Source organism: Balaenoptera acutorostrata, chromosome X (assembly GCF_949987535.1).
Source record: "Balaenoptera acutorostrata chromosome X, mBalAcu1.1, whole genome shotgun sequence".
Classification (NCBI taxonomy): Eukaryota; Metazoa; Chordata; class Mammalia; order Artiodactyla; family Balaenopteridae; genus Balaenoptera; species Balaenoptera acutorostrata.
The window spans coordinates 14078975-14105506 of record NC_080085.1 but is presented as its reverse complement, the minus strand read 5'-3'; the positions used below and the strand labels follow the sequence as shown (position 1 = coordinate 14105506).

Here is a 26532-nt window from a genome sequence, read left to right as displayed (position 1 = left end):
GCTATGGGAAAATAGGCACCTCATACAATGCTGGTGGGGTGACAAAACGGCACAACCCCAAAGAAGGGGTGTTTTGCAAAATCACATTTGACCCGGTAATCCCACTTCCAAATTATCCAAGGATTCACTAACAAAAATATAAAAAGACATATGCAGAAGGCTATTTACAAGAGAAATATTTGTAATAGCAAAGGACTAGAAGTAATCCCAATAAAGAACTGGCTGAATAAATGATTGCACATTCACACAATCTATAAAAGGAAACGAGAAATATCTCTACATACGACTACCGAGTAATCACCAGAATATATTGTTAAGTGAAAAAAGCAAGGTGGAGGAAAGAATAAGTAGTATGCTACCACTTATCTAAGAAAATATGGAGATAAGAACACACACACACATATATAGAGATATGCGCATACACGTATTTGCTTCTATTTTTAAAAACAGACAAATAAGCCATTAAACAAGATGTTTACCTATAGGAACAAGGAAGGAACAGGGTAGAGGAGATAGGGACAGGAACTAGACTTCTTCGAATGTAGCCTGTTTTGTACAGTCAACTTTAGGACTGTGTTAATATTTTATATAAGTAAAAAATTAAATTTTAAGAACACAATCCCTAAAAATTGAAATCAAAACAAATAAAACTGAAAAGCACAAAGCTGGAGAACTCTCACTATCCAATTTCAAAAACTTACTATAATAATCAAGACAGTATGGTATTGGCATTAGGCTAGACATACAAATCAGTGAAATAGAATTGGTAAAGAAATAAACCCTCACACTTACAGTCAGTTGAATTTTGACAGGGAACCTAAAACAATTAAATGGGGGAAAGAATAGTTTTTTCAACAAATGGTGCTGGGACAACTAGATATTCACATGCGAAAGAATAAATTTGAACCCCTACCCCATATCATATGCAAATTGGACGAAAGACCTAAATGTAAGAAATAAAACTGTAACATAGGGAATTCCCTGGCAGTCCAGTGGTTAGGACTCTGCGCTTTCACTGCCAGGGCCCCGGTTCAATCCCTGATCTGAGAACTAAGATCCCACAAGCCACATGGTGCGGCCAATAATAATAATAATAAAACAAAACTAATATGACCTTGGATTAAGCAATGGTTTCTTAGATATGACACCAAAAGCACAAGCAACAAAAGAAAAAATAAACTGAACATCAAAATTAAACTTTTTTGCTTCGCAAGATACCATTAGGAAAATAAAAGGACAAGCCACAGATTGGGAAAAAAATATTTACAAATCATATGTCTGATAAGGAACCTGTGTCTAGAATACACAGAGAACTCTTTCCACTCAACGATTTTTTTTTAAATGGCAAAGTATCTGAATAGGCATTTCTCCAAAGAAGATATACAAATGGACAGTAAGAGCGTGAAAAGATGCTCAATGCCATTCTTCATCCAGAAAGAGATACCACTTCACATCCACTAGGACGGCTACAATCAAGAGATAAAAACAAGTGTTGGCAAGGATGTGGAGTAAGACACTACTGGTGGCAATGTAAAATGGTGCAGCCACTTTGGAAAACAGTCTGACTAGTCCTCAAATGGTTAAATACAGAGTTATCCTATGATCCAGCAATTCCACTCCTAGGTATATATCCAAGAGAAATAAAAACATACATCTACACAAAAACTTGTACACAAATGTTCACAGCAGCATTATTCTTAACAGCCAAAACAACTCAAAAGTCAATCAACTGATGAACAGATAAATAAAATGTGGTCTATCCATACAATGGAATGATATTCAGCCATAAAAAGGAATGAAGCTCTGGTACATACAGCAACATGGATGAACCTTAAAAACATTATGCTAAGTGAAAGAGGTCAGACACCAAAAAACACTTATTATACAATTTCATTTATATGAACAGCCCAGAACAGGCAACTCTATAGAGAGAGAAAGTAGTTTAATGGTAACCTAGGGCTGGGGGCTGGGGAGAGCAGGAATGGGGAATAAATGCTAATAAGTAGGTGGTTTACTGGGGGGAGGTGCTCTAAATCTAGATTGTGACTATACTACACTAAAAACATTGTACACTTTAAATGGGTGAATTTAGAGTATGTAAATTACATCTAAATAAAGATGCTTTCTAAAAAGGGACATCAACTAATTGCGATGTATGAACCTCTCCTGACCTCGATCAAACTAAACTTTTTAAAAAGGCATTTGTGAGACAATTGGGGAAATCTGAACAAGACTTGATATTAAGTAATTTGTGGGGTTTTTTTTAATGTGCTAATGAGTTGCGGTTATGTTTTTAAAAGAGGCCTTATCTCTACAGATACATTCTGAAATATTTTCAAATGAAATAGCCTGGTAATTGCTTCAAAACCACCTAGGCTCAGAGAGGGTATAAATAAAACCAAATTGTGAGAGCTGAGTGATAGGTACATAGGAGTTTGTTATACTAGCCACTTGAGTTGTGTCTGTATTTGAAATTCTGCAAAATGAAAAGGTTAAAAGAAAATAAAAACATTCCTAACAGCTACCTATTTGTATTTGGCTAAATATCTGCATACATTGTGAAGAAACTCACTTAAGCAGTGGGTAAAGTTAGCAAGTGGTCAATAAATGCAATCTGGGTTTCTGCTTTTTTTTAAATCATGTCGTCAACGTTAATTTTTTGTATCTACAATATTCTGCCTTCAAATAAAGCCACTGCCACCAACCAGAAAATGATATCTGTGTTTATACAGGTATATTTCAACTACGCACCTTATTTCACGAGAGAAAATTAATCTTAGTCCACACTGCAATATGTCAGGTTACAATTATCAAGGACATATTGTTATTCTTCACAATTGAAGTATAAAAAGAAAGTTTTATGAATTTGTCTTCCAGACTCTACTATTTCACTGTCTAGTCTTCAGCCGGGTGAAATGTAGGCACGTGGGAATTAAATCAGTTCCTCTCAGCTTGAATTTTGCATGAGAACTCAATAGGAATATGTATTTCTGAAGATAACCCAGAAGAACTAACATGTGGACATAAAAATGCTGGCCAATTTTCCTCCCATATTTTCTCTCAGAAAAACCAAAGGAGAAAGAATGCAGCCAAAGAAAACGAACATGAACCTGAACTCTAAGGTGTATATAACATAAAGAGACCTATGACAGCAACTCTTTGGGAGGCTACACTATGTCCTTGCTGTAACACCAACATAATGAGTACACAATTAAAGGTGCGACACTCATTTCAGGAACTGCTTCAGCTAGTAAGGCACAGGATCTGAACCACGATGCTCCAAATTCCCATTTAACCCCCCCTTAGAAACGGAAACATAACTTTCCCAATATCATTGCCAAGTGTTTTTCTGCATGGTTTATAGTTGATGAGACATTCAACCTCAGAGAAAAACAAACTGAAATCATAGAAGGTTGTTGTACTCATTTTATGTGGACTGTTTCTCAAGATGGGCGCTGTTATTTATGTGAGACAGTGAGCTGGGACCCGTGTTCTCACCGGCCAGACTTTGTTACCTGAAATGAAGGAACTCGGATCAGGCTGAAGGGACCGGAACTGGTTGACATAATACTCTCGCTGCTCTTCCGTTATCCTCCAGGGTTCGTCTGGGTAACTACTGTTGTTATCCTGCAGTTCTCTCTCCACTGAAAAGGACTTTAAAAAGAAACCAATAAGCAGATGCTCACAGAATCTGTCTTTTGTGAAACGAAGTAGAAATATTAAACCCAAGCATTATAATTATTTTTTTCCTCAAGGGAATGAATTTAAACACCTTGTGAGTAGAATTTAATGGGACTGTAAACTTCCGAAGGTCAGACATGATGCTTTATACCTTTCTTTTGTATTTCCCAAAGTTGTTAACAGGACTGAGCATGAAATACTGAACACCTGGGTGAGTGACGAAAGATTTTCCAATGTGATGAAGGGGGAAAAAATACAATCGTTCTTTTCTTCAAATATTCACCACATTTTGATCCTTTCAAATTAGTTGGGTAGATAGTAAGATAATCTAGATTCTTTTTAAACCATTTTTTTAAAATCTAGAACAGCTATAACCACACCATCTTTTTTTCTGAGGCATTCCCGTTGTATAAATCTGGGAATCAAAAGCTCTGAATCAAGTCCCACGTCCCCAGGTCCTACTTGAGTGGCAAGTCAGGATCACCAAACCTCTCCTTCCACATTTGTGAACTGGGGGTTCTACTTAGTAATAGAGCTGAGTGCAAAGATGGGCTGTCATGGTACCACAACAAACAGGGTAACAAGGGGTGCATCCGACCTGCCACTAGGGGGCATGCAAGCCAAATTTGAGAATTTAAGGATACAGAGAACCAGAGTAGTAGTGCAGGAGAAAACAGCTCTGCTAAGCAATGGGGAAAGAAGCAAAAATGGTGATTCTGGAAGGAGCAGCACAGGGCTTTGTTGCATCCCTCCCATCTACCCTAAGGCTAAGGTGCTACTTGCCAAGGGCCACCTTCATGGAACTAAAAGGTGAACACAAGGAGGGTGAGCCTTTAAGACAAAAGGAGACTAGGAAAGAAGGGGAGAGGTATTACTACTAATACCCATCAAGGTGCCTGCTTCTGAATGAACACACTACCAAGGAATTAATCATTAGGAGGGTATTCTACTCACTATCCCCGGAAAAGACAGCAGACCATCTCCGCCCCCTGCCTCAACCTCCCCAACAAACACACACCACATTCTGGAAGTAACTCTTCCCAGGAACACTTGGCTCTCCTCTGATGCCATTCAGAGAAGAAACAACTCTGTAAAAAGTTTGAGCTGTGATATGACCTTGAGATGCCATCTTTGAAGTTTGCATACTAGATGAGTTTCCACTAAATCTAAATCAAACCGTTTTTAAATGCCCTGAAAGTCACTATCCAGTAGTTAATGCCTTAAATTCATAGAGTGTTTTGAAATTTACAAAGCATTTCATACACCCCTATCTCACCTGAGCACACCTCAAACATTTGAGAGGTAGACACAGCAGGTATTAGTATCCTTTTCCCAGATGAGGAAAGCGAGGCTCAGAGAGCTTAAGGGACATGCCCATATCCTTCACTGAACCCCTGCAGTCAGCAAATAAGTGCCCACTTTTTTTTAATCTGTTGCCAAAATCTCCATGCTAGGTATTGCCTGCTGCATTCCCTGGGGCTGACATGGAAGCTTCTACTCCCCTAAAATGCACTCTCCTTCCCACCTGGAACCGAAGCTGCCATACCCAGTCGCTGTTGGTAGTGTCATACCATAACCATCTGCTCACCCTATTTCCTCTCCCACATTACTTGACCCCTAAGTGGCATCAGTGGTCTCTTAGCAGGTCTCAAGTCTAATCTGACAGCAGGAATCAGGAATGGAGAGGAGAAAGTGACTGACTGCTCTGCTTAAAAGCTTTCAGGATGACCTATTGCCCAATAAAACAAATCCCCCTCCTCCACCTGGCTTTTAGGGCCCTTATAATCCAGCCTCCTCCTTGGTCACTCATAGCAGGCTTCTGATAGCCCACATGCTCTCTCCTCATGGGTCAGGTTTGCGTCTTCTTCCCAGACCACCCTTCCTCTGATCCCAGCCCACTCAAATCCTACCCATCCTCAAGTCCCACGGCCCCGAAGGACTCTCTGACATACCTGCCAGGCCCACAGCCACTGCAGAGGCACTACCTGCCCCCAACCCCCAGCTTGGCTAAGAAGATGGGTCTGGAACCACATGTGCACAGCATGGCCCACCTCATGCCCGGTCTCCCCCAGCTGAGTCCAAGTAAGTGTGGGTGGGCTCACAGTTGCTGGCCTCTGGGATGCTCTGGCATAGAAAGCTTTTCTCTAGCGAGAACAAGCTGGGCCAGATGCTCATTCTTGGGGATGTGGATAAAAAGTAGAAAGATCAACAAGCAGAGAAAGCAGACCCTGAGCAGATGCATAGCAGGGCGGTGGTGTCAAGCAAAGGCCACCTGGGACCTGAAGTCACAAGGGAGCAAGAACTGAGCACAAGCAGAACCTGTGAGGAACGGAAGTACGAGAAAGAGTCCGGGGCGAGGGTGGCTGCTGGCAGCCAAAAGATAAGTGGACAGTGAAGCAAACTCAACTAGGGCCAAGTCTGTTCATGGCAGAACAAACGTGAATAACCAAGGACTCCCATTCCTGGGGACCACAGGGCCAATCCTCGTCTCTCATTTCTTGCATTCCCATGAGAACCCCAACCCCTTCCTCCTTCTCAAGAAAACTTAAGCTGACAAGGAGAGTTCTTGCTCCTTAAAACCAAAAGTGCCAGGACATCCCTGGTGGCGCAGTGGTTAAGAATCCACCTGCCAATGCAGGGGACGCGTGTTCGAGCCCTGGCCCAGGAAGATCCCACATGCCGCGGAGCAACTAAGCCCGTGTGCCGCAACCACTGAGCCTGCGCTCTAGAGCCCGCGAGCCACAACTACTGAGCGCACGAGCCACAACTACTGAAGCCCGAGCGCCTAGAGCCCATGCTCTGCACGCAACAAGAGAAGCCACTGCGATGAGAAGCCCGCGCACCACAACAAAGACTAGCCCCTGCTCGCCGCAACTAGAGAAAGGTCGCATGCAGCAACAAAGACCCAGCGCAGCCAAAAATAAATAAAATTTTTTTTTAAAAAGTGCCTTCCAACAATGAGAGAGGGCATGTGAACACCGGGCAACCTGTACCTGGTGTGGCCCTTCTACCAGCCTGCACGAAACATGTTAACCTACCCCCATCTCTTTCCCCTTGCTTCTCACTGCATGTTTTGAATTGGTTTGATAAACCAAGTGATTTGAGCATCTTAGAAAATATGAATCCTTATTATAAGTATGCTAAGTATCACACAGTTTGAACATTTAAAGTGCTGTTAAATATCTTCATTCAGGTTTCGACCTGGAGGGCAAGAACCATATCATCTAAGCCTTCATTCTGCACACAGTCCCTAGCAGGCTCAGCACAGACACTATAAAAGTCGGGTGGGGGCCACTTATTGACGGGCTCTAACAACTTCAGGGGTATGTCTTATGTTGAAAGAGATGCAAAAACACTACTCTATGCTGCAGGTAATGAAAGAAAGCCTATGAGTCCATTTCATATTTTATTTTATTTTTTTTAAAGAACAACTTGATTTTTTTTTAATATTTATTTGGTTGCACCAGGTCTTAGTTGCGGCAGGCGGGCTCCTTAGTTGCGGCATGCATGCGGGATCCAGTTCCCTGACCAGGGATCGAACCCAGGCCCCCTGCACTGGGAGAGCAGAGTCTTATCGACTGCACCACCAGGGAAGTCCCCATTTCATATTTTAAAGTTTTGAGATCTATCAACAGACGTCCCTGTCGGTCCCATGGTCTGATCTCTATGGAGAAGTTTCAAGTTCCTTATTCATTAAGTGAGTGATTTCAGAGACAGGTGGAAGGGGCGGATCACATTCCACATTCCCTGAAGCCGAAATATTCCAAAAGAAAGCTGATCTATACTACAAGAAGCCAAACGATGTGAACTTTGCTGCAGAAACACTGACCTGCTCATTCATTCATTCATTCATTCACAGACACTTATTCAACATCACCAACATCCCAGACACTAGACACTAGGGATACTCTGATGGTCAAACACATTCTTTTTCCCAGGAAGCCTAGAGTCCAGTGAGGGAGAAAGATGGGCAATCGCAAAACAGTGAGGTGTGAGCTGCGGTGAGATAGGGAACTCCGGAGCTCCGTGGCTGGAAGTTGGTCCACCGACCGCCCGCATCCGCATCACCTGGGGACTTGTCAGAAATACAGAAGCCCAGGCCCTACCCCACACCTAGTGAATCATCAAGTCTGGGAGTGAGGCTCAGGCATCTGCAATTTAACAAGCCCTCTAGATGATGCAAAGCACACTCAAGTCTGAGAAGCAATGCTACAAAACATGCAGGGCAAGGCAAGCAAAAGGAACAGCATTTGCAAAGACACCTTAAAATGCCAGAAAATAGCCATCTCCTGAAAGTAGCTTGGTTGAGCTACATACAGATAGAATGGGCTGCCAGTGCAGAGGAGATGCGAGTGGAGTTGCCTCAAGACGGTCCAGACCAGTGGTCCTCAACCTTTTTGGCACAGGGACCAGTTTCGTGGAAGACAGTTTTTCCGCGGACCGGGGGGTGGGGCGGGGGGGGGGATGGTTCAGGCGGCAATGCGAGCGATGGGGAGCGACGGGGCGCAGCAGATGAAGCTCCGCTCCCTCGCCCGCTGCTCACCTCCTGCTGTGCGGCCCGGTTCCTAACAGGCCTCGGACCGGTACCGGTCCACAGCTCAAGGGTTGGGGACCCCTGGTCCAGACCATGAAGGTTCAGGTGCACCAGGTTAAGGGCTTTAAACTGTATCTAGAAGACAATCAGGAGCCACAGATAAGTATGACACAGGCCAATGAAATAATCAGATTTGAGCTGCAGAAAGATCACTTCAGTGAGGAGAATGGAAGGGAAGACTAAAGGTCGGAAGACCAATTAAGGCCATATCAGCAACCCCGGCCAGAGGTCACGGTGGCCCAGAGGTAGGGAGGGCTATGAGGGGAGTAAGAGAAAAAAGCCATAGGGCCCCCACCACATGAAGGCCCATTCCAGCGGTTTGGGACCTCTCTGGAAGCAGCTAGGGGGCCATCTCCTCGAAATGAACCCAAAAGGCAATCATAACAATCAAAGACCTGAAATCAGTCACCTAAGAGAGAATGTCTAATTGCAAAGACTGGAGGCACTGAGAAACGGGGGCGGGGGAACGATGGAGCCTTGGGCTTCCCAGGAGAAGCCGTAACCAGGGAGAGCCCCACCTCCGTGTGCACCCAAGAGGCGCCCCAGTTCCACTCCAGCTCTAGTGGTTTGGTTGGCTGGGTGGAGATTTTTGCTACTTGGTGCCAATTTTGAGCTCTACCAGCGTTTTTAAGAAAATATAAAAGGAGGGAGAGAGAGAGAGAAAAGGAGAGACAGAGAGAATCTTCCGCATCTGTGTGCTTAAGCCTCATACATATGGTTCATTATACAGTTCCTCTAGACACAGGAGAATTAGATTTGCTTATATTTAAAACATTCAAACCCTTGGTTTTGTTTCAAGTGAAATGCAAAGATCTGGCACTGCAACTTGTTATCTCTGGGGAATACAGGCTGTTTATAATGAAAGAGACTTCAAAAGACTCATTAAAAAGTAATACTATTAATAAAATCCCAAAAGGTGACATTTACCCCTGAAGTATCTTAAAATCAAACATAGCTGAAAAGTACGAATTGCAAGGAGGCATTGTCAGGGAGAACTTAAGAAGGGGGTGTGTACTGTTACAACCACAGAACATTTCTGTTTAGAATATAACCCCACCCTGGAGGCCTCCTGTCAATGCTGCCTTAGAGTCCAGCCATTTCACCTGAGGGTGCGATGATCTTTGTTAGAACAACGTCCTTTTGGTGCCTTAGCAAACAAACCGTCTGGGGGAGCAAAACCTCCTAGCAAGCCCACAGTGACTCTGTGAGGACACCTCCCCTGCCAACGACCTTTTGGAAATAAGAACACCATACTGCGACCACTGATCAAAGCATGATCTCATGAGCAAAGATATGAGAAGACTCAACCACCCTAAAGGGGAAGACTGGCTCACAGGCTGGTAAGACTAGACCATAGCCCACGTGACAATTAAGCTGCCTACAGAAAGATCCGGGGATTGATCCGTCACGGGGCAGAGAAAAAAGAAGAGTCAGGGAAGCAAATGATAGCCGTGCTTCTATGTGGGGTTATGGTGGTTGTCCTCTGACCACTCACGCCCTACATGCCTGGTGTACGGGTGTCAGCGAGTGGCTGCCCAGCCAGTAATGACATTTTCCAGCCCTTCCTGCAATTAGCCACAGCCATGCAACTGAGTTCTAGCCAGTGCAGTGGGAGCGCAAGCGACCTGCACCACTGCCAGGCAGGGCTGGCACCCCGCGGTCCTCCTCTATGCTTGTCCCCATCAGCCCACTGAGAAGGGGCGGCACAGCCACAGGACAGAAGCAGCCCTGTCGCCTGAATCACCATGTGGGGGAAAGCTGCCTGCCAATCTGTGAGATGAGTGAGAAGCAGACCTGCTGTGGGAAGTCATTAAAATGCGGGGCGTATTTGTTAGAGCGGCTGTTACTCTAACCAACCTACCCTTCAAGCGAGGCCCGAAGAAAAGGCACACCTGCCTAGCACCAACAGCACAGCCACTCCTGCGTTGAAGACGAAGCATGAAGCCATCTTCCTTTTGTAATCTGACCACCTAATGACCTGAGACCGCTCTGAGCCCAAACAGCTTTCTAATTTGATTGCTCACGAAGACTATCTTCAGGGACAGCATGTGGATGCAGCTTTACAGCCGTCTTTCTATGCTTGGTTAATATGAGTTTGATAGGAGATTCTCAGGGAGGAAGTACAGAGTAAAGAGAAAAGAGGGCTGTGGTAAAACTGGGAAAAACTGGGAAATGAGGAATGAAGAAAGGAGCTCAAGAAGGAGGTGGAGCTCTGCAATTTTGTTTTTCACATTCGACTGTTCCGTTTCATACTCTATAGCCTCATTTATACTGTTTCCCACCTCGCTCTCATTCTAACGTAAGGCCCATGAGGACAGGAAATTTCGTCTATTCTGATAACAGCTATACCCCAGAGCCTAGAAAAGTGCCTATCACATGGGAAACACTCAAAAGACGTTTGGCAAATGAGTGAACAAATAAACAAATGATGCGACAAGCTGCCAATTCTGACTCATAGACAGAACGGTTAACGTGAGCCCTCCTATCATGACTGGAGCTGAAGTTTAGATGCACTTACCAAACAACTGTCACCCAACAGTGTAAAGGCTGCGCCCTCTCCCTTGCCTATGAAATCAGAGGGGGAAGAAAACTTTTTTTTTCTTTTTCTTTTAAAATATTATAGAGTCGCTGAAAGTTGCAATAAATAACTTCTGTTTTTACCTGTAGCAAAGTTAGTTACAATTAAATCCTAACAAAGCAATTCAACTTTATCAGTTTCTTCATGGAAATAAATTCACAAAGATGCCTTTAATCACATCCTGCCAAACTTACTTAGGGATCTAATCTCAACAGCTTAGAAGGCTGAAGCCCAGACTATAGGAATCTCTGAGTCTAATGAGCAATGCACAGTTGCTGCTTATTATGATAAACTAAATTTTTTAGATGATCACCACAGACATCAGAGAATGTCAGATAGCATGTATTCGTTACGTGCCAGACACTGTAAGCACCTAATACACAGGATCTACTTTCATCTTCACAACAACCCTGCAAAGTAGGTCCCATTAGTCCCATTTTGCAGAACAGGAAACTGAGGATTAGGGAAGGGAAGTGACTTACCGAGACCACACACCTAGTAAATGGTAGAGCCAGAACATGAACGGAGTCCAGAGTGTGTACTCACTCAGCGAGCTCTGTGGTTCCCCCCTCTTAACCATCCATCCATCCTTTAGCCATGTACCATTTCCTTTTAAGAACTAACGTCACCGTAATGCCTAAAATACTGTCGCAATTCTGCAGATTGAGGATCTGAGTTGAGGATACAAATATCCTATACTTCCACTTACCCCTCCATTACCTAGTTTAGTTGTAGATTTTGGCCAGTGAACTATTAAATCATACAGACAGAGCACCATCTTATTTCTCACATAACTTTTGCTTATAAGCATCTGGCATGTTTTCGCATCAGGAAAGAATCCTGTAGAGAGCCATACAATACAGATATTCAATCACTGCGCTGTTATTTTAGTATGTGGCACTAACACTACTTTGATTAACAAAAGAAATGCTTATGAGTAATCACTGTCTCCAATTCTTCCACCAGGAGCCAAGATCTCCTGCTCAGAAGGGCATTTTTCCTTTACGATTGTCAGGATTTTGCTCTCTGCTTAGAGGGGAAGAGCAGGAGAAAGCAAGAAATCAGCAGTAAGAGGAGCCTTGGATGAGGCTGCGGGCTTCCGGTGCTATTACACTAACGTGCCAGCCCCATCCTTGCTGATGAGGTCAAGGCTGCCTGTCTCTTCCCCACTGTCCTCCCCTTAACACTCAAGGCAGCCTGAGGTCAGCTGGGAAACAGATGCACCAAGAACTCAGGCTGAATCCATGGAAGGCTTTAGAGAGTGCGGCTACAGACTGGAGGTGCAACAAGAGTGCAGGTTCTGGAGGCAGACAGGTTTGGGTTCAAATCTGGGATGGTCACTTACTTCACTTCTGAGCCAATAGTTCCCCACCTAACCTCTCCGGCCTCACATCCCCACGACTCCAGGCTCCAGCCACACCAGCCCTCTTCCAGTACTCCATACTACACATGGCACAAGGGCTCGCTAGACATGGGCTCCACCCCCTCTTAGCATAACGCCCTGCAATGCAGACAACGGCTACGTAAAAACTACACCTTCTGAACACCTCTGCTGCTAGAATGCCACGCTGCAGTCAGGTTCCACTAAACACACCCACGGAAGACAGATGAAGAACCGAGTCGCACGGTGAAAGAGGCAGGGAACAGAGCATTCACTTTGCCAGCCCTGGTCATGCAGGTGGGGCACCAGGGCGAAAGCTAGGGCAGCAGTCACCCCATTCCACAGCTCTGCTCGCGGCAGAGGCGAGGCTCCCTTAGTCACCAGTTCTGCTGTGGGGTTTGGGAATTGTTCCTGCAATCTCAGAACACAGTCTGAATTTTCAGTCCTTCCAAAGAGTTGGCAGGCTCTCCACACCCCTTATTATAAATCCCTATTTGCTTCAGCTAGTCAGAGTAGATTCTGGTGTCAACAGTGAAGCATGCCCTTTGTCCAGACTTTTCCTGGGGCGTGAGACACCCCTCTCCTCACCTCCCAGCACCATCCCTCCCTGCCTGGTGAATTCCGAGTCCTCCTTCACAGCTCAGTCCAGCATCACTTCTTCAGGGAAGCCTCCCTTCACTTTCCAGCCCCAGGGCCAATTTCTCTGTTATATGCTATCCAACTGCTCTCTTGCCTTCAGGGCAATTGTCAGTTTTCCATTATACACGCAGAGGCAGGATCGTGTGATTCCCATCCATCTCCCCCGCTCGACTGCTCCTCGACAGCAGGGACCATGTTTGTCATCCTCAGGGCACGCTGGCATGGTGGCTGACCCACAGAGGCCACTTAGTCAGTACTTCCCAATGGATGAGTCGAGGACACAATCTGGCAGGCAGTCTACCCTGCAATCAAGACTGCTGGGAGGACGAAAGGGCACAGACTAGTGAAGAAGCCGGCACAGCACGGGGTCCAGGGAAGCACTCTGTCGGTAGTGCCTCTTGCTGGGACAGATGATCGGGAACACGACACCGTCTGCTGCCCTGAGATCGGGGGATACTGATGCGTTTAGGGGTAAAATGGTGCCCCTGTAAGGGAGCCTTTCCTGTTCACACCACACTATCTACTGAGACCAAAGGGTCCTAGGAAACAAACACCACACTCCTTTCCAGCTTTACAAAGTACTCTCTGACACCAGGAGTTTAACTGGGTGTTTTCAGCTATATCCAAGAGGCTAATTCAGAGGCACCCTGTCTACCAAATCAGTGTGGGCCCTAGCTACTAGCAGGAAAGTTCTGGACACCATAAGCCTTTAATGAAATGCTCACAGCTGGGGTGGAAAAGCAACACTGACCCCACAAATAAAATGTGCTTATTTGCTTTCATCTAACCAACCTGTCTAACCACATGGACGCTAGAATCCTAATGTGTACCAGCCTACCATTCTTACGCTCCCCACCGCCTCTAAGCACGGATTCCGAAAGGCCTTAAGGCGGCACCCCAATCAGTCATGATATTTACTGAATCAATATCTTTGTCCCATAAACATCCTTCAGTCTCTATCCCAGGCACCCTCCTCTTATATCCTAGAGTCACATTTCTTTCAATGATCCAGTATCTCTTTACTTTTCTCATCTCATAACACAGAACATTTTTGCCTTTCACGTAGAAGTGTCTCCCAGCGAAGAAACCAGGTGACTGCCATCACTTTAATCATTAAGAAGTGTGGGTACATGGGGAGCACCTGAGGAATACCATAAGCGACAGCTACAAAAGATTTAGGCTGAGAAAAGTAAATTTCAGTATAATTCAATAAAACGTTTCAAAAATAAGGGATAGAAAATCTGAATAAGAATTATAAGTAGATGAAGGAAATAAGTAGGAAAAAGAGGCTGGATACTATGAAAAATAGGACCTCTTTGTGGTAATAACAGTGACCACTGGGATATCTGTGTGTTCTAGGTAGATTCGGGGAAGTAGAACACATCAACCTTTCACCCCTTAGGAGATGACCAAACTCCATCTAGGGTTTCAAATCAAATAGGGAGTGAATCTGGTAAAACAAGATGTCAAACCGAGAACAAGTCACGTGCATTCCGATAAATTTCATCAAACCAGTTCTTCCTGTTACACACAAAGGCAAACACACATATACCCTCTCCCTCCCTCCCTGCTGTCCCTCCCTTCCTCCTTCTCCTCCCCCCTTTCCCCTCACCCTTCCATTTCAGTCAGAGGAAGAGAATTTAGTTGTCTGAGCAATGCTGAGAGGTACACACACACACACACACACACACACACACACACTGTGTTGACATTTACCATCCTTAAAAAAGAAAATTTTCCAAGCCCTAATCTCTAGCCATAAACTAATTCAACTTTACTGCCATAAAGGTAGAAACAAGAAGTCAGTGCCAGTGGGCCTGGGGCACTCCAGAACCAAAAGGAAGTGGGGTCCCTAAACTCCTCCAAGGGCATCAGGGGCCTAGGACCTCCTCTCGACCACACAAAAGAAGTGCTAATTAAAACTACACCAAGATTTCATTTTTCACCTATCAGATTGGCCAAGATCCCTAAGTTTCTTAGCACACTGCATTTGCATGGGTATGAGAAAATACACACTTTCATACATTGTTAGTAAGTGTGTAAATGGGCACCGCCTCCAATTTGAAAATCTCTACCAAAAATTTAAAATGTGTAGCCATTTCACCCAATTATTCCATTTCTAGGAACTATTCCTACATATATACAAACACTGTGATTGCAAGTTCTAGCTATTGATCAGAGGGGACTGGTTACATGATTTCTGGCAGATGTACACAAGGAAATACTATGCATTCGAAAAAACCAAAAAGATGAGGACATACTCTATGTACTCTTACAGACTGTTGTTAAAGCTTATTGATAAGTAAAAAAATGCAAAGTGCACAACAGATGTATAGTATGCTACCACACATGTAAAAAAGTGGAACTATACATTTTGCATATATTATATATAATTACATATAAGAATACCTATATTCACTTGTATATGCATAAAATAATCCTCTAATGATACAAAAGAAATGGGTCATGTCAAGTGCCTTGGGATGGGGAACTGGATGGCTGGGAGAAAGAGTGGGAAGGATACGTCTCTCTCTGTACCCTTTTGTATCTTTTGAATTTTTTACATTTTTAAAAAATTTTTAATTGCTCTGAAGGACAAGAGTATTTGAAAGCTCACAGCCCATGATCCAATAAAATAACAGCATGGTGTTTACTGCAGAATCTGAAACAAGCAACCAAAATCTTGGAGCGCTTTGGCTGCTGCCTAGTGAGGAGGGAGATCATCACTAGGCGGTGTCTGGGCTCCACCCACTCGGGAGAACGGCACGTGGTCGGCCTGCAACCTGAGGACTAGTGGAAGTGGCCCGGTGCTGGAGGAGACAAGGGGAGCTTCACAGGGGGCAAAGTCAGAGCTCGCAGAAAAGGGGCGAGGGGAAAGATTCCAAAGTAAGGGGGAAAGGCCTGAGGCCCTACTGAAAAAAAAAAAAAAAACCAACCCACACACAGGCCAAATGATGCCTTGCTAGGGACATCCCGGACCCTGAAAGAGCCGCCACGGGCTGGCTACCTCCTAGGTCATCTCCCTGGGCTGAGCATTAGGGAAGGGAACCACAGAGGCTGGGACAGGACCTGGTGTGCCCTACTTGCTTCCTGCTTCTTTCTGCTCCAAACTCGCAGCACCAGCTCCCTTATGACTCAACTCTCAGCCACCTCACTCCATCCCACCCCAATCCTTCGCCACAATAATCTCTAGTTTCTACTCTCCTTGTCCTCCTGGCATGCTGGTCCAGTCTACCTATAAAGTAGCTTTCCCACCACAGAAAGTTCTCTCAGTGTGGTGTCAGCCTCCCAGAAAGACTGTTTCTCCCTGTTCCCATCAAAACTCTTAGAATGAACAATTCACTTGTGGCGACTATCAATTCTCTCCGGATTTATGCCAACACCACTCCAACAGAGCGTGGGGGTATTCATTTCTTTCACCACCCATGACACGGTCTTTGCTATTTAGAACCATACCAAAAGGACCAAAGGAGCAGACAATACCCGTCTCTGGCCATAAGTACCTATGGGGCAGGGTAGGGGGGCATGGCAAGAAATTGAGATTGAGTGAGAATGAGGGGAAAAAGGAGACAACTAAGTTAAATACATGCTTTTCAAGTTGCAGACTCTTAGATTTATATGGTGGCTGGCTACCAATGTCTAACATCTCCTCCTGTACCTGTCCATCAGCAAACTTTCACCGAAAACATAGCCAAACCCCCAATTAGAATGGCACGGTGATAAAGTTCTCTAAATTCTGTTTGTCATTATTTTGTCTTTGAAATAAGAAGAGCAGCAAGTAGAGAATTTGCCCCCAAAAGACTGTTAAGGTCATCCTTCCATAAAGAGAAAAAAAAAAAATCACAGCACGTATGCTTTGGGTTTAAAAAGTAAGTGTGAAAAAAAAAAGTAAGTGTGTTTGGTTTAAAATAAAAGATATTTTTTAGTGGGATCTGGCTGGAAGGATATTTCATTTCCCAAACCAGTCTCCCTAAAGCCAGGTAAAGGTATACTGCATATATTAGATATATAAGAATACTTGTATTTGCTCATATACGCATAAAACATTCCCGGGATTAATACAAAACAAACAGACCACACTGGCTGCCTCTGGGATGGAAAACCAAGAAAGATCAGATGCCCATCCCTCCAGCTGATCCTCACGGATAAATGAGCGGACGAGCAATGAACTGCTTTTTAAGAATGAAAAAACGGAAACCTCACACGTACAAGAAATATTAGCAAGTTCTCACACTTCGTGTTATCAATGGAGAAAAAGCATAGATGAATTGAGACAAAGGAGAAAACCCGGAAGGCAAGACCGAGGCTGCAGAGTAAGGTTCCCACGCAGAGAACACTGACTGTGTGGGAAACACTGGGCAGCTCTGCGGGGCCGGCTGTGGCTACGGGGGTGCGCAGGGGCCCGACACCAGCGCCCCGAGAGCCGCGGGTGGCCTGCCGGGAGCAGTGGGCAGAGACGGACAGGCTTCAATCAAGGGAGCGGGAGGATCACATCGTGTTTTTTAAGGTGATTTTTGTCCAAGACGAGGATAACGGATTTGAAGAGGCCAGTGGGGGAAGCAGGAAGAAAGAGTCAGAGGCTGACAGATGAGATTAGGTGACAGAGGGCAGCATGAACTGAGGAAGTGCAGAGAAACGGACAATTGAGAGAGGTATTTAGAAAGTGATATGACTACTACTCGGTAGCCGATGGGCAGACGGGATGAGAGGCGCGTCAGAAACAGCGAGCCGTGTGCTGGCCCACGTGCCAGGGGCGTGGAGTCAGGGGCGTGGAGTCAGGGGCGGGAGGGTGACAACTGCTTTTGTGGGAAAAGACGTGTTTAAAGTGACAGTAGGGGGACTTCCCTGGTGGTCCAGTGGCTGAGACTCCACGCTCCCAATTCAGGGGGCCCATTTCAATCCTTGGTCGGAGAACTAGATCCCACATGCATGCCGCACGCAACCAGGAGTTCGCATGCCGCACCTATTATTAAAAAAAAAAAAAAAAAAGGATCCCACATGCCACAACGAAGATTCCGCACGCGGCAACAAAGATCCCACGTGCCGCAACTAAGACCTGGTGCAGGCAAATAAGTAAATATTAAAAAAGAAAAAAAGTGACAGTGGGACATTCGAGTGAAGACATCTGGCAGGTGGTGAGATGTGGCCATCAGGCTCCATGTAGCTAAATAGTAACAGAGTGAGAACTACACCCAGGGATCCCCAACACGCAAGGGGCAGGTGAGGAGGGAAATTGAAATAAAAAGCTTAGGAAGAGGCAGTCACAGAAGCAGGAGACAAACCAGGAGAGGACAGTGGGAGCAGGAGGGTCAATTCTAAACCCTACGCCAGCAAAATCACAAATGACTACGGATCTAGATGGTTAGGATCACTTGTGAAAAGTAAACCACAAAAAAAAAAAAAAAAAAAAAAAGTAAACCACAAAATGACCTATCAACACACAAAGACAGAGAAGCAGGAAAGAATATTTACCATTTCTTTACAAACCACTGTCAACCACCCACCAACATAGGATGTGCTCAGCATCTGAAATTTCAAGGGGAAAAACAACATCCAACACCTGAATGAAAAAAATCAAAATTCCGAAAATATTAAGACTGTTCATTCCAATGTCTGGGACTGAATTCCACATAAGCACCTCTGAAATGCCAAGCCCATGAGCTGCAACAGCGCTGACCCAGAGTCCCTAAAAGCCTTCCCCCGTTCCCAGAGGCCACCCCTCCTCCAATCAGGCAGGAAGGACTTAAATACAAGGCGACAGAGGAAGCTAGGAGAGAGCGAGGCTTCCATCAGCCCATGTGCATGGCAACATGGGGAATGAGTGACCCCGGCCCAGCCTAGCATCACACCCAATCCCTATTAATCCCCTACCACCAAAATCCTCCACTTTACATCCTCTCATCTACATGGCTAACTCAGGTTGGCATTTTGCTGTCTGGGACATGGAGTTCAGCCAAACCAAGTTCAAAGGAGTAAGAAGGAAACCTAAGAACTGAAGAAAGAAAAACACATCAGCCATGAAAACCAGACTGCTGTCCCGAAAAAGGCCCCTTGCTCTCATCTTAAACAGAAGGCAATGCTCCAAACAGGAGGGGGGACCTCCACTGACACCAAACAAACATTAAGGGAATCAGACTGCTGCAGAGTATTACAATGGTCTGTTAAATCCATTCCAGCTCATTCGTGTTACAGAAAAGAGAAGGAACTTGCCCAAGGGCATGGAGAGTCTGCCTGGACCTGGGCGAGAACCTGTCTGGTTTTTCTGCACAATCCCATAAGTCCTTCTAATGGCCAATGGCTGCCAAATACTTCTATCCAGCCCCAGCTCTCCCCAAAGCTCCAGCCCCATATATCCTAGCAACTCCTTGACACCTCCTCTTGGCTGTCTCTAAGGCTCAAGTTCCAATATGCAACACTGATCTCAGGATCTTGCCTCAATACTCCCAACACTAGCTTTTCATTCAGGGCTTCTAGGCTTAACAGATGACATCACCATCCATGCGGCTCCTGAGACAAAGACCAGGAAATCGTGTCCAGTGTTTGAACTCTAGCCCTACCACTTCCTAGCTGTGACCTTAGGAAAACTAAGTAAGGTCTTTATACTTCAGGTTTTGTCATCTGAAAAATGGGATAATGACAGGAATTACCTCATAAGATAGCTCTGAGCACTGCAAGAGAGGTGTATAAAGTGCTAAGCTCATAGAAAACATCTTTGTACGCGCAGCTCCCTCTATCCTCTGGCCTGCTCTCCCCCGCCCCACCCCCCCCACCTGGTTAAGATGGTTCAATCCTTCCCCTTTCAACTCGAGTGTGACTCCCCTCTGCAAGCCTTCCTTGATCAGCCCCTGCCTGCCAAGGCTAGGACCTAACTTCCCGGCGCCATTTTTCATCCTCAAAGCACACTGTAATTTCCACTCACCACATATCATAATTATATATTTACTTTGTGATGGTCTGATCAATGGCCATCTCCTCCAATAGTCTATAAGCTCCATGAGGGCAGGGACTGGGTGTGTTATACCTCATTTTTGTATTCTCAACACAATACCTGGCACTTAATAGGTATTTAGTAAACATTAGTTGCTTGAAGCGCTCAAGAAGCACGTTTACCAGCAGAAAAACGGACCTAGAGATTAGAAGAGAAGCCCCAGGACACCAATCCAAGTGAGAGCCCATGGCCATCTCAGCCAGGTGGCTACGCAGAAAGGGCCCAGTGAGCCCCATCCAACCATGGCGAGGTTCGGGATTTACTGCTTGTTTGCCCGTCATTCTAACAGTTCAGGATGTGGTCTCCACAGCACTAGAACAGACTCTGCAGAAACATGCATGGCCACACCTCACAGATTTTTTACATGAATCCCAGTCCCGCCCATACCTTTCCTAATGTAACCATCACCCCACAGTGGGTGTGATTCTCATGTTTAAAAACACGTATTTTTGTACCACAGGACCTCTAAATGCAGCCAACTACTCCATCTGCGGCTCAGCTGAAGAAACAACTGTCTGTTCCAACTTGGGGGTAAAACTGAGCTCTACTGGACCTAGGAGGGAATGGCATCTTGGCTCCCCAATGTGGTACCAATAAGGGATTTTCCCGAATATTTTTACTACACCCAATGTTTATTTATACAGCAACTCTAGAACCTAGCCTCCTTATAACATGGGACTCTAATGTATATAGGAAAGTATTTGAAAGAGCAGGTTTTGACACTGGGCAGGCCTGGTTCAAATTCTGGCTCTGCCACTTACTAGTTATGAATGAAACCTTAGACCCATGACCTGACCTCTCTCGGCCACAGCTACCTCACCTATACTAAGAGATACAACAATACCTAGATCTGATAGTTGGAGGAAGAACTATACACAAATACACAGCATATGGCTCAATTATCTACCACCTTTAAGAAAATTCTTTGTACACAGAGTACTACCTCAGAAGTTAAGTTCTGTACCACGCCTAACACAGAGACCCATCCCCAGAGGCTATAAAGTGAACACCTCAATCTCCCTTTGCCTTGTTTATTCTCTTCTAGAATACCAGCCCACTTCTTTATGGGACGATCTGACATCACCCGTCTATTGTGAGAACTCCCTGAGCATAAATGATCCTTCTTCCTAAGCCGGACAATTGAAATGTTATACAAACCACCCTACTTCCTCTTGTCTTTAGAGTCAAACAGCCAATCCAGTTTTCTCAGGGTTTTTCTCATGCTGACACACACACACACCCTTTTTTGGGACTATGACTTCACCAGCATAGGACTCAGAGGTACTACACAAGATAACGGTTGCAGACACGGGAAAAAATAAGAGCTCTTTATCCAAAGGAAACACTGGAGAAAGGGAAGCTGAAATTTGCTAAGTTGTGGTGTAGCCAGGAGAAACTGGGAGATCACTTGTGCTTCTGCCATATTGTATCGATTACAAACAGGAAACTAGTTGCTGCCACTTGTAAAATAACTGTTCTCCAAACAGCATTGAACTAGGCACTGAGAGAAAATACAGGAGAACCACCTCTGCCTTCCAAAGCTTGCAATGTAACTGGAGGTACAAAACAAAATGGGCAATAGTGAACTATGCACTGAATAAGTAATATTAAAGAATAAGGCAGAGATAAGATAGGCTGTTTTGGAAAAAGTAGAGGCCTCCTGAAGGAGGTGCCTACTGATTAAGCAGATAAAGGTGGAAGGGCATTTTAGACATACCAAAGATTAAGAACCAGCCCGGATTAGTCTAGAGACACTGAGAAGGGGAGAAACACACACAGTAGAAAAGATTTAGGAAAATACACAAGCAACAGAACAAGAAGTACAATATTTGCATTAGGGGGCAGTTTTATGTCCTCCTTACAAAAACAAAACAAACAAACAAACAAAAACAGGGCCATCAAAAAGCCATACCCCCGAAGTCTCCCACTGGCATAACCCCACAGCGGCGTCACTTACCCGGATAAGGGAAGCCTGATGCCGAAGGGGTTTGGCTCCTGGGCCCCCCAACGAGGGTCCCTCAGGCTGGACAAGGGGCTGTCTAGCTTCATAAGGAGCTGAAACAGCAGGAGGGAAAGTCAGCATGGTAGACAAAGATTCCACCCAAAAATTATCATTTCACACACAAATTGCTACAGTGTCTGCTTTTCAGGGAAGAATTAGCAAAGGAATTAGAGTTTACAGGGATAGGGCCACCTAAGACAAAGAAACCTTGGTGTCCCTGGGTACAATTTAACTGAACAATCTAAAGACAGTCGCCCAATTCATGATAAGGCAGGAAAATATTTATATCAGGTTAAGATTAGGAATAAATTAGAAAGGTGGAATGGTGTGAACCTAAACTGGGATATAAAATAATGAGAGTAGTTAGAGAAGTGCCATGTTTTAAGTGTTCAAATTCTAAATATAAGGTAAATTCTATATATACCCTGCTATTTAAAAGGCTTCCATTCATCATCCACACCCCCAAAGAAGCAAGAAAAGGAATATGCATTTTGAACATTAAGAATCAGTGTTGTCATTTATTTTGTTTTACTTTTTTTAAGTACTTTTTTTAAAAATTATTTTTATTTATTTATTTATTTGACTGCGTTGGGTCTTCGTTGCTGTGTGCGGGCTTTCTCTAGTTGCGGCGAGTGGGGGCTACTCTTTGTAGCGGTGCGCAGGCTTCTCATCGTGGTGGCTTCTCTTGTTGAGGAGCACGGGCTCTAGGCACGTGGGCTTCAGTAGTTGTGGCATGCAGGCTCAGTAGTTGTGGCTCGTGGGCTCTAGAGTGCAGGCTCAGTAGTTGTGGCACACGGGCTTAGTTGCTCCGCGGCATGTGGGATCTTCCCGGACCAAGGCTCAATCCCATGTCCCCTGCATTGGCAGGCGGATTCTTAACCACTGCGCCACTAGGGAAGCCCCTATTTTGTTTTATTTTTGAAAATAAATGTCACTGTCATCTTTTCCTTAATGTTAAGAATGTAAAACCAAGTAGAGAAAACTACAAAAAGGAATAAATGCATTTTATATTTATTATTTTATCACTTAATAACCAAACTAAAAATTATTTTGCTACCTTTAAGAAAAGGTTTTAAGCCACCAAAATGAATGCATTTTTTTCATTCCTTTTATTTCCAAAACACTTAATAACGACCTTGCCAATATGGTAGGAAAACAGTTAAATGTAACCAGGTAGTATTCAGCTCCAACAGAAAGGAGAAATTATCACTTAAGATGAAACCATTTCTGATCTCTGTGGGTTAACAGTTCAGGTTTTTGGAAGTATATAAACAAGTAAAATGCCTTTTTTCTGTAGCTTCTTATAAATAAAATTAGGTAGAAACAGCAGAGCAGCCTATTATGGCATCACCTTCAGCATACTTTGAACTTTTTAAAATAAAGAAGGTATAACGGCACGTTAAGAACAACAAACCACTCTTGGGCTCACAACTGCTCTTTGTATTTCCTCCGAGGAACTGGAACACAGTATTATAACACACTAAATTACATTAAAACATCAAAATCACTGCCTGGCAAACCATGATGTGGATTTTTTGACCCTGCTAAGAATGTATTAAAAATACAAAACCTGCAAAAGAAACATACAGAGAGAGCACATAGTCCAGATCTTAAATAAGTCTCACATGGTAGGCAGGTGTTGTCCTCAAAGAAGGATTTTTAAGATCATTCCATTTTGATGGAACATCAAATTTAACTCCTGTCGGAAGGTTTGAACCACAGCAAACTGTACCACGGTTGGGATACCAGTGGTCATGAGCTTCTCCTGGGAAGCTGACCTCACATGCCTCTGCCTCTGGCTCCCCTCAGAGGTAGGGAGCTTCTACTGCTCAGGAGGGACACATGTGGAGGAAGGCCGCCTGGCCCATGGCTCCAGTCCCTCACCGACAAGGGTCTCCCTTCCCTTGGAAGAGACAAACACATCTTATCAATAAGGCTTGAACACTCAGCCACATGGTGGGTCATTTTTGGAGAAGTCTGGCCTCAATGGCAGATTTTCTCTTCCTACTCCTGTGGGAAGCCTGAGTTGTCCACACCTGCCTGTGACTGGAAAGATGAGTGCCTAAAGCCCTCTGGTCACAAATCTTAGACACGTGCTCCAATCAGCTCTACTGGTACCACAGCTGATATTCAGGCCACCATTGGTGTACTCCTGCCTCGCTCCTCAACTGAAACTGCACTCAGGAGGTAAAAAGGTAAAAGGCTCGTTGCCTCTACTCTCCTTCCTCCCAAATAAAGCCTGAAACATGCAACTCAATGCAAAATAAACAATTCTTAGATCCCCTTATAAGAGGTTGAATAAGGAACTAGAAGTACCACCTTTCTCCAAGGGGAGGAGTATAAAATGAACCCTAAAGGTTTCATCACTGAGATTCAATGTCAAACTACAACAGAGACTACAACTAACTGCCCCATAAAGACTCTCCATCTGCAGTCACCCAATGAATGATATCCAGAAGGTGACTTTCAAGAATACTTAAGAGCTTCAAAAATAAAACGGGTGCCAGATTCTAGAAACACAAAAGGAAATACGAGGGAATATCTGAGCACCTACAATGTGCCACGAATTGTGCTAGGAACAGATGTTTATATAACATTCCTCGTTTCCTCTACAGAGCAAACCTCTGAGGCAGAGATTATTCCATTTCACAGATAAGGGAAACTGAGGCTCAGAAAAGCAAAATACCCATAGTCACAGAGGCTAGAAATGGACAGAAATGAGAAATGTAGGCCCACTAAGTCTACCTTTAGGCCCAGGAGACGGACATCACAGCCCATGCTCTTAAGTGAGAAGATACCTAGAATTGATACATCAGAATAAGATGTATAAGAAAAAGTAGAACAGACATTGATTTTAAGATAAGACATTAGATATCAGAAGAAACAGGTAAAAAGAGTCAAAAGTAGTTGCCTCTGCCTAGAAGGAACATACCTCAACGTAATAAAGCCCATATACGACAAACCCACAGCTAACATTATACTCAATGGTGAAAAGCTGAAAGCATTTCCTCTAAGATCAGGAACAAGACAAGGATGCCCACTCTCACCACTTTTATTCAACATAGTTTTGGAAGTCCTAGCCATAGCAATCAGAAAACAAAAAGAAATAAAAGAAATCCAAATTGGAAAGGAAGAAGTAAAACTGCCACTGTTGGCAGATGACATGATACTATACATAGAGAATCCTAAAGCTGCCACCAGAAAACTATTAGAGCACATTAGTGAATTCAGTAAAGTAGCAGGATACAAAATTAATATGAAGAAATCTGTTGCATATTACACTAACAACGAAGTATCAGAAAGAGAAATTAAGGAAACAATCCCATTTACCATCACATCAAAAAGAATAAAATACCTAGGAATAAACCTACCTAAGGAGGCAAAAGACCTGTACTCAGAAAACTGTAAGACACTGATGAAAGAAACGGAAGACGACACAAACAAATGGAAATATATACCATGTTCTTGCACTGGAAGAATCAATACTGTTAAGATCACTACACTACCCAAGGCAATCTACAAATTCAATGCAATCCCTATCAAATTACCAATGGAGTTTTCACAGAACTAGAGCAAAAATTTTTTTTAATTTGTATGGAAACACAAAAGACCCTGAACAGCCAAAACAATCTTGAGAAAGAAGAATGGAGCTGAAGAGCTTTCCTGGTGGCGCAGTGGTTAAGAATCTGCCTGCCAATGCAGGGGACATGGATTCGAGCCCTGGTCCGGGAAGATCCCATATGCCGTGGAGCAACTAAGCCTGTGCGCCACAACTACTGAGCTTGCGCTCTAGAGCCCACGAGCCACAGCTACTGAGCCCTCGTGCCGCAACTACTGAGCCCGTGCACCTAGAGCCTGTGCTCTGCAACAAGGGAAGCCACTGCAATGAGAAGCCCACACACCACAACGAAGAGTAGCCCCCACTCGCCGCAACTAGAGAAAGCCCGCGTGCAGCAATGAAGACCCAATGCAGCCAAAAATAAATAAATAAATGTATTTCTTTTTTAAAAGAATGGAGCTGGAGGAATCACATGCCCTCAGTTCAGACTATACTACAAAGCTACACTCATCAAAACAGCATGGTACTGGCACAAAAGCACACACATAGATCAATGGAACAGGATAGAGAGCCCAGAAATAAACCCATGCACTTATGGTCAATTAATCTATGACAAAGGAGGCAAGAATATACAGTGGAGAAAAGACAGTCTCTTCAATAAGTGGCACTGGGGAAAGTAGACAGCTACCTGTTAAAGAATGAAATTAGAACATTCTCTAACACCATACACAAAAATAAACTCAAAATGGATTAAAGACCTAAATATAAGTCCAGATACTACAAAACTCCTAGAGGAAAACATAGGCAGGACACTCTTTGACATAAATCACAGCAATATATTTTTGGATCCGTCTCCTAGAGTAATGGAAACAAAAACAAAAATTAAAAAATGGGACCTAATTAAACTCAAAAGCTTTTGCACAGCAAACAAAACCATAAACAAAATGAAAAGACAACCTGTGGAATGGGAGAAAATACCTGCAAACAATGTGACTGACAAGGGCTTAATTTCCAAAATATACAAATAGCTCATACACCTCAATATCAAAAATACAAACAACCCAATAAAAAAAATGGGCAGAAGACCTAAATAGACATTTCTCCAAAGAA

At 44.2% G+C, this 26532-nt stretch overlaps 1 protein-coding gene across 3 annotated transcripts in view; it reads right to left on the bottom strand.

The window, feature by feature from the left end:
- REPS2 (RALBP1 associated Eps domain containing 2) overlaps nt 1-26532 on the bottom strand; it is a 236160-nt gene that overhangs the window by 121086 nt on the left and 88542 nt on the right. For all 3 annotated transcript variants that reach the window (XM_057538983.1, XM_057538984.1, XM_057538985.1), the window contains exons 5-6: nt 21819-21916; nt 3516-3654 (exon numbers count right to left, since the gene is read on the bottom strand). In XM_057538983.1, the coding sequence (XP_057394966.1) occupies nt 3516-3654; nt 21819-21916 (237 nt within the window). The remainder of the gene's footprint in view (nt 1-3515; nt 3655-21818; nt 21917-26532) is intronic.